Consider the following 16,194-nt stretch of genomic DNA (forward strand, 5'->3'; position numbering starts at 1 on the left):
TTTCGTGTTTTCCTCCTCCAAAAACTAGGTGCGTCTTATGGTCTGGTACGTCTTATAGTGCGAAAAATACGGTACATGCCTCACTCAGAAGCACAACTCACCTCTCCTGCACCAAGGAACAAGATCTGGTGCTCTGTAATTGGTTTACCAAGAACTTTCTGCGCTGCCAACAACCCAGCTAAGGCCACCGAAGCTGTCCCTGTGAAAGGAACAGACCTTGCTGAAAAGAGCTGGAATAAAAGAGGCGTCAACAAATACAGCCAGAAAAATATCATCAAAACAGATACCCAAGAGGGGGTGATTTACCCTGTATATCATCATTGAAGGTACAATATTTCTCTCTGTATTTCCTCAAAAAGCGGAAAGCATTGTGGTTTCCGAAGTCTTCAAACTGAATGAGGGTGTTTTGGCCATACCTAGAGGGCAGAGTGAGAAATACAGAGTCAATAGCTGTGCTGCAAAGGGCACAATGTTTTAATACTTCGTGCATGTTCATGCATGACTTGGAAACAGCCATGTAAGAATCTTGCCATGTAAGGAAACCAGGCAAGAAAACCTTTGTAAATCTAAGCTGCTGATTCTCTTCTTAACTTAGTTACTTTATAGTGAGTTGATTGGTCCATCTAGCCATCTATGGCCTTCCTTATTTTTTACTTTTACTTTGCTTCAGGAAGAGAACAGAAATCGTTCTCCGGGGGCGTGGCAGCAGCAGGAGGCCCCATTAGCTAAAGTGTTGCTTCAGGTTAAGAACAGTTTCAGGTTAAGAACAGACCTCTGGAACGAATTAAGTACGAAACCAGAGGTACCACTGTTCTTGGAACATGGGTTGATGTTTGTGATTATTGGAACGCATACCTGTCTACAATGGCTTCCATGAACTCGTCGATGAGCTCATCGTACAGCTGAGAGCGGTCTCGCTTCTGGTAGAGGCCCATATAAAACGGGTCATGAAGAAGCGTCTGTGGAAAACGAAGAACAAAAGCCATTAAAGGAAGTGCTTAGATCATTCTGCAGTACCCTGCTCTACAGAGGACTTACTTATTTTGTGCCATTCCCAGGAAGTGTGGACTTTAGCAGCAGATATCAAGTAGCCTTTCACATCTAAGTCAAATTTTAAATGCTTCACCATCTCTTTAAAAATAAAATTAAGAATACTATGCTCCCAGACCAGGACCACCGTCCCCACCATGTCCCACTACCCAAGGACCCCAGGCAGAAAAGCATCTGGCTGAGCTGGCTTAATAATGAGCCTTATGGGAGAAATAACAACAAAAGAAGAATGGCAGATGAAACTGATGGGGAAGATCCGAAACCAGGAAGATCAAGTATTTTCTAAAGACTGGAGTAAATTTGTCATTTATTTAAAAGACCACTGTAAATAGTTAAAATCTTTGGCAGGGATGTAATGACACTTGTAATGTGGAATTATTTATGGTAATTATGGTTATATAATAGATGGATAATGGTAAAAGATGCAGCAAATTTAAACTTAAACATGGAACCCATAGAGGGAGGGAAGGAGGTCCAAAAGTTCAAAAAATATTTTAATGTTTGAAATGGTTATGTTTTATATGTATAAAATTATCCAAAAAAACCCTAATAATAATAATAATGAACATTATGTGTATTTCATGTGTATTTTAATGAACTGAATAGTGTTAAAGATTATGAGTCATAGGTTGTGGAGTGTGTGTTATGAATTTAACAGCGCTTAGCTTATTTTCTTATAGTTGTTATTTTGTTAATGTTGTTAATATTGTTTAATAAATTATAAATGTATTGATTTGTTAATCACATAATACGACATTTCCTGTAATTGTGACTTTTTAAAGTTGCTGCTTTGTTAATAGTGTTTTATAGATTGTAACTGTTTTATGATTTGCTAACTATTTTATATGATTTATGCTGTATTTGTGATGTCCTATTATGTTTTATTGCATTACCTTATTTATTGTTTGCAAGCCGCTTTGGGATTTGTCCGAACGAAAATTGGCATAGAAATGCAATCAATCAAATCAATGAACCATTCTGCAAGAAAAGTGTCTACCCAGGCAGCAGAATCAGATGGTAGGATGAATGAATGGCCCACACCGCTTCAGACTATAAAATGGAGAGGACTACATTATTTTCAAATGCTACTCTACATGAAACTCCCGCTGCAGAGAGAAAACCAGCCTAGGGAAATGCTAGAACCAGGCTGTCCTACGTCTAGCTTTCATCTTGCAGAGAAATCAAATCAGATCAATAAATCAAATCAATAAATCAAATCATAATAAAACCTGCCATGAAATTCTCAAGAGGATCTCTACTCTTCTCTGCCGTTCCACAGTTCTGGGAAAGGCTATAAAGGTAAAAGGTAAAGGACCCCTGAACAGTTAAGTCCAGTCAAAGGCAACTATGGGGTTGCGGCGCTCATGTTGCTTTCAGGCCAAGGGAGCTGGCGTTTGTCCACAGACAGTTTTCCAGGTCATGTGGCCAGCATGATTAAACCGCTACTGGTGCACGGAGGACTGTGACGGAAGCAAGAGCGTGCAGAAACGCCATTTACCTTCCCGCCGCAGGGGTACCTATTTATCTACTTGCATTGGCATGCTTTCAAACTGCTAGGTTGGCAGGAGCTGGGACAGAACAACGGGAGCTCACTCCATCGCGGGGATTCGAACTGCCGACCTTCCAATCAGCAAGCCCAAGAGGCTCAGTGGTTTAGAGCACAGTGCCACCCGTGTCCCTGACTGGAAAAGGCTAGGGCTTTTTGTGTCCACCAAGTGGCAAACCAAAGCGTGGAAGTCTAAATAACCCCATCCCATAAACAAACAGAAGGCCAAACCTCCCAGTAGGCCTGGGCGATGTAGCGATATAAAACTGGTATCGGGAGAGGGGATGAGGCATTGTTGTGACTTACCTGATTGTCTGTGCCGACATCAATACACACGGGGAGGCACTTGTCAGGTTGTATTCCAGCACATGCTGTGTATAAGCAGAGCTTGCCAACAGGAATCCCCATCCCATACACACCAAGATCACCAAGGCCCAATATCCGTTCTCCATCTGTGACGACAACAGCCTTGAAGGCACAAGGGGGAAATTAACTTCAGGCACATGAGTAAAAAGATGGAAGCTGTACAGTATAAATCTCTACAGTCTTTCTTTTCTGGTAGGTAAGAATGTTTAGGCTGAAGAAGTAATTATTTTCCTAATTAGGATAGGGCAACTAGGAGTACCCGGCACACTGCTGCGCTATAGACTTAACTATTAAGTCAGTTTGTTCCCCTTTCCCAGAGAATCCTGAAACCCTTAGATCAGGGGTGAGGAGGAGCAGCCAAGAAATTTCTCAGCACCCTGACTAAACCATAGGCAAAAGAGGGGATGATGAGATGTCACTTTGAGATTGCAAAGAGGTGGCGGTTGCACAAATAAAAAAAAAGAATAGACTTGGATTGCCTTGGATTGGGGAATAGGTGGATATGCATGTGGGATGTGATACATAAGTAGCTGTCAAGTACAACATTCTTTGTTTTCCTAGAGAATACATGCGGGGGAATGTTTGGTCCAGCCAGTCGAAAACTTCCTGTTTCCTCCTGACATGGAGCATCCTTCCTCTTGCATGTGACTAGAGGTTGGCGTGACCTTACCTGCCTAGGTAACAAAAGGACAAGGCATGCAACACACCTTCTCTTTTTGACTTCTTCCATCGTTGGAGCAGCTCTTTTTAGCTAAAAATGCATGTATACACTTTGTAACTAAGTCTGTCTTCAGGAATTCAACTGTGAACTGATGATGTGAGTAAACTTTTTTTATATACTTTACACAAGATTGTGGCGTGTTCATTCTTTTAAGAAGAATATAAGGGAACTTACCAGGAACCTAATACTGAGAGGTTTTAAACAAGCCTGCAACCAGCTATCTGCTGTGCGTTTAAAAGGGGAATGTAAAACTCTACTGTTATAGAACTTGCTATCGCAAGTTTTGAAGGATATTAATAAACAATATATCCTCTCCTGCCTCCCTGAACATTCCCACAATGCACACACATTTTAGAAAGCTCTGTCAATGGTAGAGAAGTGAGGAGATGCAAACGGTTGCCCAAATCAGTTTCCCCCAACCTGGTGCAGTCTAACTGTTTGGCTCAAAGAGTGAGCACAGTGGGTCTCACAAAAATGGTCCGGTTTTGATGTGTTCCTAAGTTTCATACTCAGAAACACATGTTCGTCGAGACGTGGGACAAGGTGGCTATGCAGTATTCATAGTTGCATGACACAAATTCCTGACTGCAATTCCAGTTTCCCCATTGCTGAAAAAGCAAAGCTGGAATTAAGAGAAACACACACATATGAAGAAGGGGGTGCATCATACCTTCACATCGTTTTCTGGCCAGTTATTCACAACTGATCTGATATGGCCCCTATCTGTTATGGCAATGAATAATCCTCTGCAAGAAAACAGAAACATATCACTCACTGATGCATTCAAATCATTCCTTTTCTTTGCAGTGTGAGCTTAGCAAAGGGCACCCTCTCAATTAATAAATCAAGCTAAAGATAGAGCTTTTTTAAAAAAAGAAGACGACACAATGAATATTAGATTGGAATTTTGGAATGTATTATTTAAAGGTTATGGAGTTTGGAAAATGTGAAATTAATCCACCCCAACTTCAATCTGTCACATGAAATAAAATTAGACAGAACTTCATAAATCAGCAAACTAAGCTGACAGAAATACTTAGGGTTTAGATCAAGTATAGGACTGAACAGGGAGAGAAAGATGGGGGTGGGTGGGAACCAGTCCTAACATTCTCTTCACCACGCTATTCTCTGCGAACAGAAATTCACAGCTGCACAAAAGGCAAAGCGGATGTTTGTCACTTGTAAGGGAAGGTAAAGTCGTCTGTTTTGCTGGGTTGAAAAGCTCACATTAGCCCCAAAGGAACAGGAGGATGAGGATCTTGGTGGGGCAAGTTGAAGACTGGAAATCAAATCAAGTAGGTAGGAAAGCTCCAAAGGATGGGGCTGAAGGAAGGGTACAGAGAAGTTAGCTCGTAGAATATTTGCTTGCCCTACCTGCCTGCAGACAGTCTTGCCAGAGTGGTGCATGCTTTGGTTATCTCCCACATGGACTACTGCAATGCACTCTACATGGGGCTACTTTTGAAGGTGACTTGGAAACTACAACTAATCCAGAATGTGGCAGCTAGACTGGTGACTGCGAGTAGCCGCCGAGACCATATAACACCGGTCCTGAAAGACCTACATTGGCTCCCGGTATGTTTCTGAGCACAATTCAAAGTGTTGGTGCTGACCTTTAAAAACCTAAATGGCCTCAGCCCAGTATACCTGAAGGAGCGTCTCCACTCCCATCATCCAGCCCGGACACTGAGGTCCAGCTCCAAGGACCTTCTGGTGGTTCTCTCACTGCGAGAAGGAGGTTACAGGGAACCAGGCAGAGGGCCTTCTCAGTAGTGGCACCTGCCCTGTGGAATGCCCGCCCATCAGATATTAAGGATATTACAAGACATCTGAAGGCAACCCTGTATCAGGAAATTTTTAATGTCTAATGTTTTACAATTTTTTATGTACTGTAAGCCGCCCAGAGTGGCTGGGGAAACCCAGCCAGGTGGGTGGGGTATAAATAACAATATTGTTGTTGTTGTTGTTACTGCCTCTGAATTCAACAACTGCCACTGTGCAATGGACTACCAAACACAAATCTAAAGGAAAGATAGAAGGAAGGAGAGGAAAAGGGTAAACAGATAAATTAAAGATGTCAATTTGGACAAAATTAGTCCATTATTTGGCTGCAGGCTCCTGGTTTATTTTTTATAGCACATGTACACGGTGCTTTATCAAGCAACATAAGCAAGCAAACAGACAGCAGGATATCTGCTCTTGAGTCACCATGGTACAGCAACTGTAAATTCTGAAAAGCTTCATTGGTTGAGACATAAAAATCAGAATATAAAAATGTTCTTACTTTGGCCTCCTAAAGATATGTCCATACTGGGAACACGCTAAGCCTACTGTTGGTGTATAAACAATTGGCATTAATTGCTCAATATCATCTTGCAATACCCTGTAGAATAGCTTCTCGTTTCTTTCCTGCATGCCCATCACATAGATGTATCTGTAAATAAAACAGTGGAGATGCAAGATTAGATTTATTTATATACTACTGAGGAATACTCTGAAGCTGAAATGAAAGACGGAAAACAGTAACAAAATCATCCCCCCCCCCCTTTTGCTTTTTGAATTTGTGGTTCTCCTGTGCTATCCTTCTCAGGGAGAAACTATTCATTTCACTTAGATGAGTATCTCTTCTCTTTAAAAACAAAAACAAAAAACACAAGCGGTGTTAAATTTCAGCAGCAAGGCAGCAAAAGGTGGAGGAGGAGAGAAGGGAAGGGGCTGCTTAATCCTCTCCCTTCCACTCATATTTCTGCTCAAAGTATCCGCAGGCTGCTTTTCACCCACAGGGAAAAGATACAAGTATTCCATATATATGGGGGGATCCCCTCCTTCGGCCGGAGTCCCGGGGCGGGGAAGCCGGGAGAGCGGAGCTCCGGCAGGAGCCTTGCGGGATCGCGGATCGGGCGCCGGGGAACCGCTCCTGCTCTGCTCCTTGGGTGAACCTCCCTGGCTGACCGGAAGGGATGTCCGAACGCCCCATGGCCCGCCACAGCAAGCTTCAGAAGCAAGTTCTCGGCCTCTACTGCAGCTTCCTGCGGGCCGGCAAGGACAAGCCGGGCTTCCTTCCTCAGATACGGGCCGAGTTCAGGAAAAATGTTCAGATCCCCCGGACGGATGTCATGATTATAGAGTACCTCGTCCGGCGTGGGCAGAGGCAACTGGAGCAACTTAGAGGCGCTCACACCAAGCAGATGGGTGCCTTCGTCAGGACGGAACAGGAGGAATGATGAGCCGGGAATTTTACTTTTTGGAAAGGGTTTCCTGCCCGTTTTTAATGGAATGGTCCTTTCTCCTAGCTGCTGGTTTTTAGCACAGATGGCATTGCAGGTGGAGAGTCTGTGGCCTTGCAGATGTTGCTCCGTGATCATGGCCAGCAGTCAAGGGTGATGGGAGTTGCTACATGGTGGACGGGAGCTAAGCAAACCTGGAATACAGATCTGGGTGCCCTCTCAGGAATGACTGAACAGAGCTGCCCACAGTTGCCACTCAAGGGCGCAGTTGAGAAATACATAATCATTCTGTTCCCATCAGATTTTTCTCCTCCTTTTTATAGTTGAACTAAAAACACTTGCTCCCTACAGATGTAAGAATGCCCTAAGCAGGTTCTGATTGACGCAGCTCACCCCAAGAGACTCTGGGGGTTGGTGTGCTCTGTGAAGTTGGGAATTCAGTATTGGAGATCGTCAACACGCTCACATGGCGGTTGAACCGGTTTAGGTGCTCTGTGTAGGCTCAGTTTTTCCCTGTAACCTTGGTTGTTCTGTCTTGGCGGGAATTTGAATAAACTAAATTGCCAAAAAAAAAAAAAAAAGTATTCCATATATATTCAAATCAGAACCAGGCGGTGAAGGTCCTGTGTGAGTGTCTAGAGGCGGTTGGAGGATGGATGGCGGCTAACAGATTGAGATTGAATCCTGACAAGACAGAAGTACTGTTTTGGGGGGACAGGAGGTGGGCAGGTGTGGAGGACTCCCTGGCCCTGAATGGGGTAACTGTGCCCCTGAAGGACCAGGTGTGCCGCCTGGGAGTCATTTTGGACTCACAGCTGTCCATGGAGGTGCAGGTTAATTCTGTGTCCAGGGCAGCTGTTTACCAGCTCCACCTGGTACGCAGGCTGAGACCCTATCTGCCTGCGGACTGCCTCGCCAGAGTGGTGCATGCTCTGGTTATCTCCCGCTTGGACTACTGCAATGCGCTCTACATTGGGCTACCTTTGAAGGTGACCCAGAAACTACAACTAATCCAGAACGAGGCAGCCAGACGGGTGACTGGGAGCGGCCGCCAAGACCATATAACACCGGTCTTGAAAGACCTACATTGGCTCCCATTACGTTTCCGAGCACAATTCAAAGTGTTGGTGCTGACCTTTAAAGTCCTAAACGGCCTCGGTCCAGTATACCTGAAGGAGCGTCTCCACCCCCATCATTCTGCCCGGATGCTGAGGTCCAGCACCGAGGACCTTCTGGCGGTTCCCTCACTGTGAGAAGCCAAGTTACAGGGAACCAGGCAGACGGCCTTCTCGGTAGTGGCGCCCTCCCTGTGGAACGCCCTCCCACCAGATGTCAAAGAGAACAACAACTACCAGACTTTTAGAAGACATCTGAAGGCAGCCCTGTTTAGGGAAGCTTTTAATGTTTGATGTATTACAGTTTTTAATATTTTTTTGGAAGCCGCCCAGAGTGGCTGGGGAAACCCAGCCAGATGGGCGGGGTATAAATAATAAATTGTTGTTGTTGTTGTTTCCCCCTGTGGAACAAAAAGCAGCTTTTAAAGAGGAGTCAATTTTGAGCAAAAATGCCAGAAGGGGGGGGGAATTAAGCAGGGTGCTGCTGAAAGAATGCAGCTGGTTGAGGGAGCCGTGGACTCAAAAAGCTTGAAAACCTCTGGACACTTTCTTCATGGAGGTTACTTCCAGTTAAGCTAATGCAGGATTTTGGACTCCAGTTCAAGGTTGTTTTTACAACCGACACTAAACCTTTTGTTTTCATTTTGCATTTAACAGTTGCATTCGCTGAATGCAAAGCAACCTCTGTGAACCAAGTGATAGTTTCTTCCAAGAAACACGCACTGGATCAGGATTATGGGAAAACCTACTTAAAGGGCGGTGGAAATGAACGTGATCCGGTGTAATCATCGTTTGCTCAATGGACATGGCACTCCCTTGATAAGAGAGCTGTTTTATTAGGCAGAACACTGCTTTATGGGCACCTTATCTATCTTTCAGTTACTGCCCAGATCCTAAGTGCCTATACATTAACACTCAAGCCAGTAATTACACTTAGATTTATATCAGGGGTGGGGGCAAGGGCTCTAGCTCAATGGCACAGAATCTAAATCTCATACAGAAGGTCCCAGGTTCAAGTAGCACTGGGAATCTCAGAAAAGGAGAAAAGAAAGCAGGTTGCTTTACTAGTAAATATATTTAATAAGAAGCAAAGCAACAAAGGCTTCAAAGGGGTATATTTGGAAAATGGGAACGAGTTGAAAGAAGCACGGCCTATACCTGGTCAGTGATGCTTTGATGGAAGCCTTGATGATGTTTCGATGGACATGTTTATTTTTATTTTAATATTCTTTATTGATTAAAAAAATTGCATGTCTATACATACATTATGTACTATCTCTTAACAGGTAGAAAAAAGAAAATTATATAAAATAGAAAATTTATAAAGAAAGGGGGGAAAAGAAGTAACAAAGATAAGAAACAAAGAAATTTTTTAAAAAGACAAAGTTATTTACATAGTAAAAGTACTCATCGACACAATCCTTCCCATCTTTCTCATTCTACTGTTTGATATAACATTCTTTTTTACACAGGTTTACATTATATAATATCATTTCTTTCTGCTTTGTATACATTCCTTTGATCTTTTTCTTTACAAATATCACTCAATTTCTGCTAATATGGAGTTATTTGTACAATAAAGTTTTACATAATTCTTAAATATTATCCATTCTCTAGTTGTTTTTTGTTTCGATATTCCTCTAACTGATCCCGTCAGTTTTGCTAATTGTAGATGAGCTAATCTGTAATCTCTAGGAACATTTCATTTTTCCAACTCCTTGCTATAAGGGTTCTAGCTGCTGTTATACCATACATAAACAATGACCTTATATATTATTTAATTTCTGATGGTAATATACCAAGTAGGAAAATCTCTGGGGGGGTTTTGAAAGTAATTTTAAATAGTTTCTTAAACTCGCTATAGATATCATTCCAGTATTTGCCACAGGTCCACCACATATGATAGTATGACCCCTTCTCTTTTTTACATCTCCAACAGGTTGATATTTTCCCTTTATACATTTTAGCAAGCTTTTGGGGGGGTAAGATGCCATCTATATACCATTTTCATGGTATACAATATCTTTATTGTCATTGTCCCATGCAGGACAATGAAATTGAAAAACTACATAAAAACTACATAAAACTACATAAAAACTACATAAAACATTCAAAACCCCCTAAAAACTCTGAAACCCCATTTTAAAATACACTGAGATTATAGCATGCTGTAAATGTAATGTCTGTCGTTCGATGGATGTGTTTAGGCACTGCTGAGTGTTCTCTTATCAGACATTTTTTAAGGCCTGAGTCAACCAGCTACTTTCAAAAGCTGAGTTTGGGCCAAACTGGCTTTCCCCCTGTGGATATGGATCCCTGACACATGTCCGAGCTACAACAGCAATAGCAATAAAAACTCGAGAATGAATGATACAAGACTAAGTGCCTGCCCACACACACTTACTTTTCCAAAGGGTCGGTCATTTTTGCCACGTTCCTGTGAAACCGTAAGGCTTGGATGTCTTGCGTCTCAAACTTTGGAGGTAGAAGTCCCTGGAGGCCAAGCATTTGACGTTCTTTTAACGTGAAAGCCATGCCCTGGAGACAGAGAGGAACAAGAGAAGTCAGACACTGCTCAGCCTGGGGAAAAGGAGACTGAGAGGAGGTATGATAGACATCTTCAAATATCTCAAGGGCTGTCACACGGAGGAGGGGGAAAGCTTTTTTTCTCCTGCCCTGGAAGGCAGGATTCAAACCAATGGATTCAAGTTACAAGAAAGGACATTCCGACTCAACATCAGGAAGAGATGTCCTTCCTTGGAGGTTTTTAAGCAGAAGTTCAATGGCCATCTGCCAGCGATGGAGCCAATGCAACTTGTTTCTCATTTGGCGTGCTAGCAGTAGAGGAACTCTCTTCGCCACCAGCACATAGCTGTCAACTTACAGATTTGAAAATAAGGGACCAGCAGCCTCGAAAATAAGGGATCAGCAGCCAAAATAAGGGATTTTTCAGAGCACAGGTATGTTCAACTTCTGAGCCCCTCTGAGCCAAAGGCAGAAAGCCCAGCCAGCAGCCAAACGAAGCCTCAAGCGGTGGTTCCCACAGCGCAGCAACCCGGCAAAGGGGATACAGCAAGGGAAACCACTGTCACCTCTCCGCTGGGAAGCGCTGAGCAAAGGCGAGTCCCCAGGCAACGCGGCTGATTTGATCAGCACAAAGCATGTAAGCTCCACCCCCAGTCATTCTCAGACTCCTTATTGGGTGAGCAATGCAGCCAAGCAACACAGTTGGAGCCTCCCTCCTCCCTGGCCGGCAGGGAGGGAGGGAGGGAGAGGAGCTGCTTCCTTTGAAACCCAGGAAATTTAAGGGACATCATCAATAAGGGACAGCAGCGGGACACCGCGCTGGGATAAGGGACTTTCCCGCCAAATAAGGGACGGTTGACAGCCAGGCACTAGCACCCGCCAAGGGAGCTGAGGTGGTTTCACCCTGGTACCTTGCAGGGCCAGGGCCGATGCAGCTCGTTCCTCCCTCTGCTTTTCAACACTGCAATGTGTTGGCTGGGGATAATATTGCGATGTTTGGCTGGTGATACATCGTGATGTTGAAAGGCTGATCTTGCCTAGTGCTAAGTCCAGGATTTTATTTAGTCCAGGAGACCACAAGCAGGACATGAGCAAAACAGGCCCCTCTCACTCTTGTTTCCTAGCAACCAGTATCCCCAGCCCTACTCTTAAGATTTGCTTCATCAAAAGAATACTAAGGAAAATAAAAACAAGCACCCCTGTTCTAGTTTAGGGAAGCTTTTAATGTTTGATGCATTACTGTATTTTAGTGTTTTGTTGGAAGCCGCCCAGAGTGGCTGGGGAAGCCCAGCCAGATGGGCGGGGTATAAATAATAAATAGATTATTATTATTATTATTATTATTATTATTATTATTATACCAACACTAATCTAATTCAACAAGCCAAAACAATTCCTGGCAATTCTCAGTACCATCTAGTTGGGTTTTATTTTTTTTAGCAAAGCTGAATCTCAGTGAGCCTGACATCTTATTGAGCTAACAGGGCCCATAGTTTCCTCAATTTTAATCTGCCAAGGATGAAGAGGCTTGGAGAGTAATGAAGGATATTGTTTTTTGAAGGAAAGTCGGGGTCACTAATCTCAGATGGCATCTTGTTCAGTCTCTTCAGAGATTTGAAGAGTGTTCAGAGGCCCTCCTTTTTCAGAAGATTGAGCTTCAATATGGCCTACTTAGGGCTTATCCAGATGCTCAGCAAACATCTGTTTAAGAAATAATAAATATTAAAATATTATTGTTGAAATGGGCAAGGGTCCTTTTTGGGGGGGAGGGGGCAGAAGAGAACCAGGCAGCCATTATTTAGCACTTTTATTTTCCAGAGCCCATTCCCTCTCAGCAACCCCAGCTACGCCTTTTGACAGCTATCTGTCTCGACTTCATTCTCAATCCTCTTATGACTCAGCCTCAATAAAAACTGCCGGATTGAACAATAAACCCAGCGGTGACCTCGGGGTTCATCACTCCTATCGTTTTGCACACGGAATTGCTTCTTATTTTTCCTGTCAACAGAATCGTAACTCATTTTTTGGCATGGGGGGAAGAGATCAGTCTGTCAGAGCTCCGTACTGCCCTACCTCCCCTGTGACCCTCCAAATGTCGTAGGACTCCAACTCCCATGGGCCTCAACGGGCACAACCAATGGTCAAGGATGATGGGAGCTGCAGTCCCAATGACATCTCGAGGAACCTTTTTACAAGCAAGAGCCACCTTTGGATCAAACATGCATTTGGGGATCCACTTTTAAACGAACACCATATACTTGTACCATTGTAGTGTTGCGGCTGTGACCCATTGTAGGGCAGGCTATAGGTTGGAGGCCAGCTAACCAAAGGGCCACAAGTTTTGTGGTAAGACACTTTGGAAAGGGGACAGTAGGTCAGTTAGAGCAGCCGACACCCAAACCTATTGCCGTACCCATTACTCCTCTCTTAGCTCTGGGCTGGCAATAAGGCAACCAGGTGACATTCTTCTGAAAGTCAAATTTAGCCAAGAACCACTGAGTTTTCAAGGAAATGAGTCCCGTATTTAGCAGGCACCCAGCACCCGCCCCACTTCTTGTTACTTTCCATTCACTAGTTAGGAACTTTGCAGTAGACCAAAAGTATGTGGAGAGTGTTGTTGAGAAAAGGCCTGCTTTAAAAGTTACTTACCTTAAATAACCCAATTTCCTCCCTCTTGGTAAGTGCTAATCTTAAACCATATGGGATGAACCTCTTCTCTGATGCAAACTTTTCCTCTTCTCTACCCTTTCTCTCAAGATTCATTCTCCCACAGCTGCTTCTTCTCGTCTCAGTTCTCCCTGTGCCATTCCTTGTCACTAGATTCCTTTATCCTCCAGCTGACCAGTTCCCTGTGCTTTCCCTACCAGCCCTGCACCTGCCACGTGAAAAGTTTTGATCCCAGTCACACTGACAACGTCTCCTTCCCTTATGGAAGAAGGACTGCAAACTGCTGTGTTTCCCGATCAGCTAAGTATTCCATGACACTGCACCAACACAAGCACAATGCACTACCACCACCAGTATTATACAGTGGTACCTTGGGTTACATACGCTTCAGGTTACAGACTCCACTAACCCAGAAATAGCGCTTCAGGTTAAGCACTTTGCTTCAGGATGAGAATGGAAATTGTGCTCCAGCAGCGCAGCAGCAGCAGGAGGCCCCATTAGCTAAAGTTGTGCTTCAGGTTAAGAACAGTTTCAGGTTAAGAACGGACCTCCGGAACAAATTAAGTACTTAACCCGAGGTACCACCGTACTCATATTACAAGAGGAGGATTTGTTGTGATTCTCTACGTTGTCGCCCTTCCATTCAAACTACCGGTAATAAAGATATGGAAAGTTAGATGTGGTCATTCAGGATTTGCTTAAAGTAAGGCTTCTATCTCATTTACAACACAATCTGAACCACACCTACTCAGAAGTCAATCCTACTGAATTCAATGGAGTTTACTCCCAGGTAAGTGTGGGTAAGAATTGCACCAGCCTTAGTCTTTTCTTTTGAGGCTACGAGTCTCAGCACAACCACCCCCCATGCTCTTGCAGAAGCTTTTAGCTCTGGGTAAGATCCACAGCACAGATAGCAATTCAAGAACAGACGTGAAAGACATTCCATGCGACCGACCTTATTTGTTCTCGGGTTCAGCATCAAGACCTTGCCTTTTTCTTTTGTATGTGCTCTGCGACATGCCAACACGCAGGGAGCAGAAACTATTCTTAATCTGGAGAACATTCTGTATGGTTTGCCTGGAGAAAGAAAACATTACGTTACACGTTACAAAGAGGGCAGTCTTGTTTCACGCTGGCAACACACAGAGGTACAAGCAAACCCTTTATGGATAGTTAAGCTTTTCTCATGCTGGCTAGATAACACCTATAGCCTTTCAAAACAACAACAACTCGGTTTACAAGCAAGGCAGGGACAGCATTTGGAGGAATGAATAAGAGCTAAGAGAAGGGGGTGGGAAGGAACATTAGTGCTTTGCTTTACTCCTGACACTTTGTGGCTGTGTATATGAGGGTGCTGCACGACTACAGTAAAAAAACAGGTATAGGTAAAGGGCCCCTAGACAGTTAAGTCCAGTCAAACACAACTATGGGGTGTGGCGCTCACCTCAATTTTCAGACCGAGGGAGCCAGCGTTTATCCACAGACAGTTTTCAACGTCATGTGGCCAGCATGACTAAACTGCTTCTGGCGCAACGGGACACTGTGATGGAAACCAGAGCACACAGAAACGCCATTTACCTTCCTGCTACAGCGGTACCTACTTATCTACTCGCACTGGCGTGCTTTCGAACTGCTAGGCAGGCAGGAGCTGGGACACAGCAAAAGGAGCTCACTCCGCCGCGGGGATTAAAACCGCCGACCTTCCGATTGGCAAGCCCAAGAGGCTCAGTGGTTTAGACCACAGCGCCACCCATGTCCATCGTGTGCCATCGCTTGCCGAGCTGCAGAAATCACAAATTTAATTCTAATAACCCTAGAGCAGCCTTTCTCAACCTGTGGGTCCCCAGATGTTGTTGGACTACAACTCCCACCATCCCTGAGCTCTGGCCTTGCTAGCTAGGGGTGATGGGAGTTGTAGTTCAACAACATCTGGGGACCCACAGGTTGAGAAAGGCTGCCCTAGAGTCTCAGAGACGTCCAATGAAGCTGAACGCTGGAAGATTCAGAATTGACAAAAGAAGGCATTTCTCTGCACAGCTAACCTGTGGAATTCATTTGCACAAGATGTAGTGATCGACACCAACTTGGACGGCTTGGACGGCTAATCCACAGCTGTGAGCCATGATGGTCAGAGGCAGCTATGCTTCCAAAGGCCAGCTGATAGAAAGCGCAGAAGGGGAGAGGGATATTCCCACAGGAGTCTGGTTGGCCAAAGGATGTTAGACCAGGTGGGCCACTGACCTGATGCAGCAGAGCTCTTACTATGTTCTTACTGTAGCTCAGGCATGTCCAACAGGTAGGTGGTGATCACTGCCAGTTTTTTTGAATACCGTGAGCAGATCGCAGTCTATTGGGAGTGTGACGTCCCTGCTGTAGCTAAACCAAAGTACCTGTAACTGAAACAATCCCATTCCAGGAAAGGCGTACGTAGGGTACATTCTACCATTCTTCCTCGGGTATATTTTAAGATTGCCAGCCCTTTGCAGTAGGGACTTTAGTAAAGCATCTTATACATGGCACAATATAAATAAAATCTTAAAGTTGGAAGGGACCCTGAAGATCATCTCGCCCAACGGCCTGCAATGCACGACTCTGCAGCTGCCCCATACGGGGATCGAACCTGCAACCTTGGCGTTATCAGCACCACGCTCTAACCAACTGAGCTATCCAGGCACTATAACAACAGCAGCATCTATTAAGTCTTAAGTATTTGTTTTGCAAGCTTGGGCGCAACCTGCATTTCATGGTTTGAAACAGAGACCATGCCTATAAATGCTGAATTTTTCAAAAGGGGGAAGAGGGGAGGGTTCTTTGATATGCCATAGCAGGGATGGCGAAGCGGTGTTTCTTTGGTCTCATTTGTGCCCCAGAATAATTTTATCTGGTTTTCTTATGTCATTTTATAGAATATTAAATGTGGCGGGGCAAGGAGCGAGATGCCAACATATTTTAAACAGCAATGAAAATGAAATTCTG

The 16,194-nt window shown here is 44.2% G+C and overlaps 2 protein-coding genes across 2 annotated transcripts in view; both read right to left on the bottom strand.

The window, feature by feature from the left end:
• The window catches only part of ELAC1 (elaC ribonuclease Z 1), a 218,386-nt gene that overhangs the window by 26,738 nt on the left and 175,454 nt on the right, over positions 1-16,194 (bottom strand). The gene's annotated exons all lie outside the window — the stretch shown is intronic.
• ME2 (malic enzyme 2) overlaps positions 1-16,194 on the bottom strand; it is a 39,785-nt gene that overhangs the window by 12,443 nt on the left and 11,148 nt on the right. The window contains exons 2-9 of the mRNA XM_079994901.1: positions 14,174-14,295; positions 10,430-10,563; positions 5,968-6,117; positions 4,354-4,429; positions 2,903-3,064; positions 856-959; positions 307-416; positions 102-199 (exon numbers count right to left, since the gene is read on the bottom strand). Coding sequence (XP_079851027.1) covers positions 102-199; positions 307-416; positions 856-959; positions 2,903-3,064; positions 4,354-4,429; positions 5,968-6,117; positions 10,430-10,563; positions 14,174-14,281 — 942 coding nt within the window. The 5' untranslated portion in view covers positions 14,282-14,295. The remainder of the gene's footprint in view (positions 1-101; positions 200-306; positions 417-855; positions 960-2,902; positions 3,065-4,353; positions 4,430-5,967; positions 6,118-10,429; positions 10,564-14,173; positions 14,296-16,194) is intronic.

Source organism: Podarcis cretensis, assembly GCF_951804945.1.
Source record: "Podarcis cretensis genome assembly, chromosome: 11".
Classification (NCBI taxonomy): domain Eukaryota; kingdom Metazoa; phylum Chordata; class Lepidosauria; order Squamata; family Lacertidae; genus Podarcis; species Podarcis cretensis.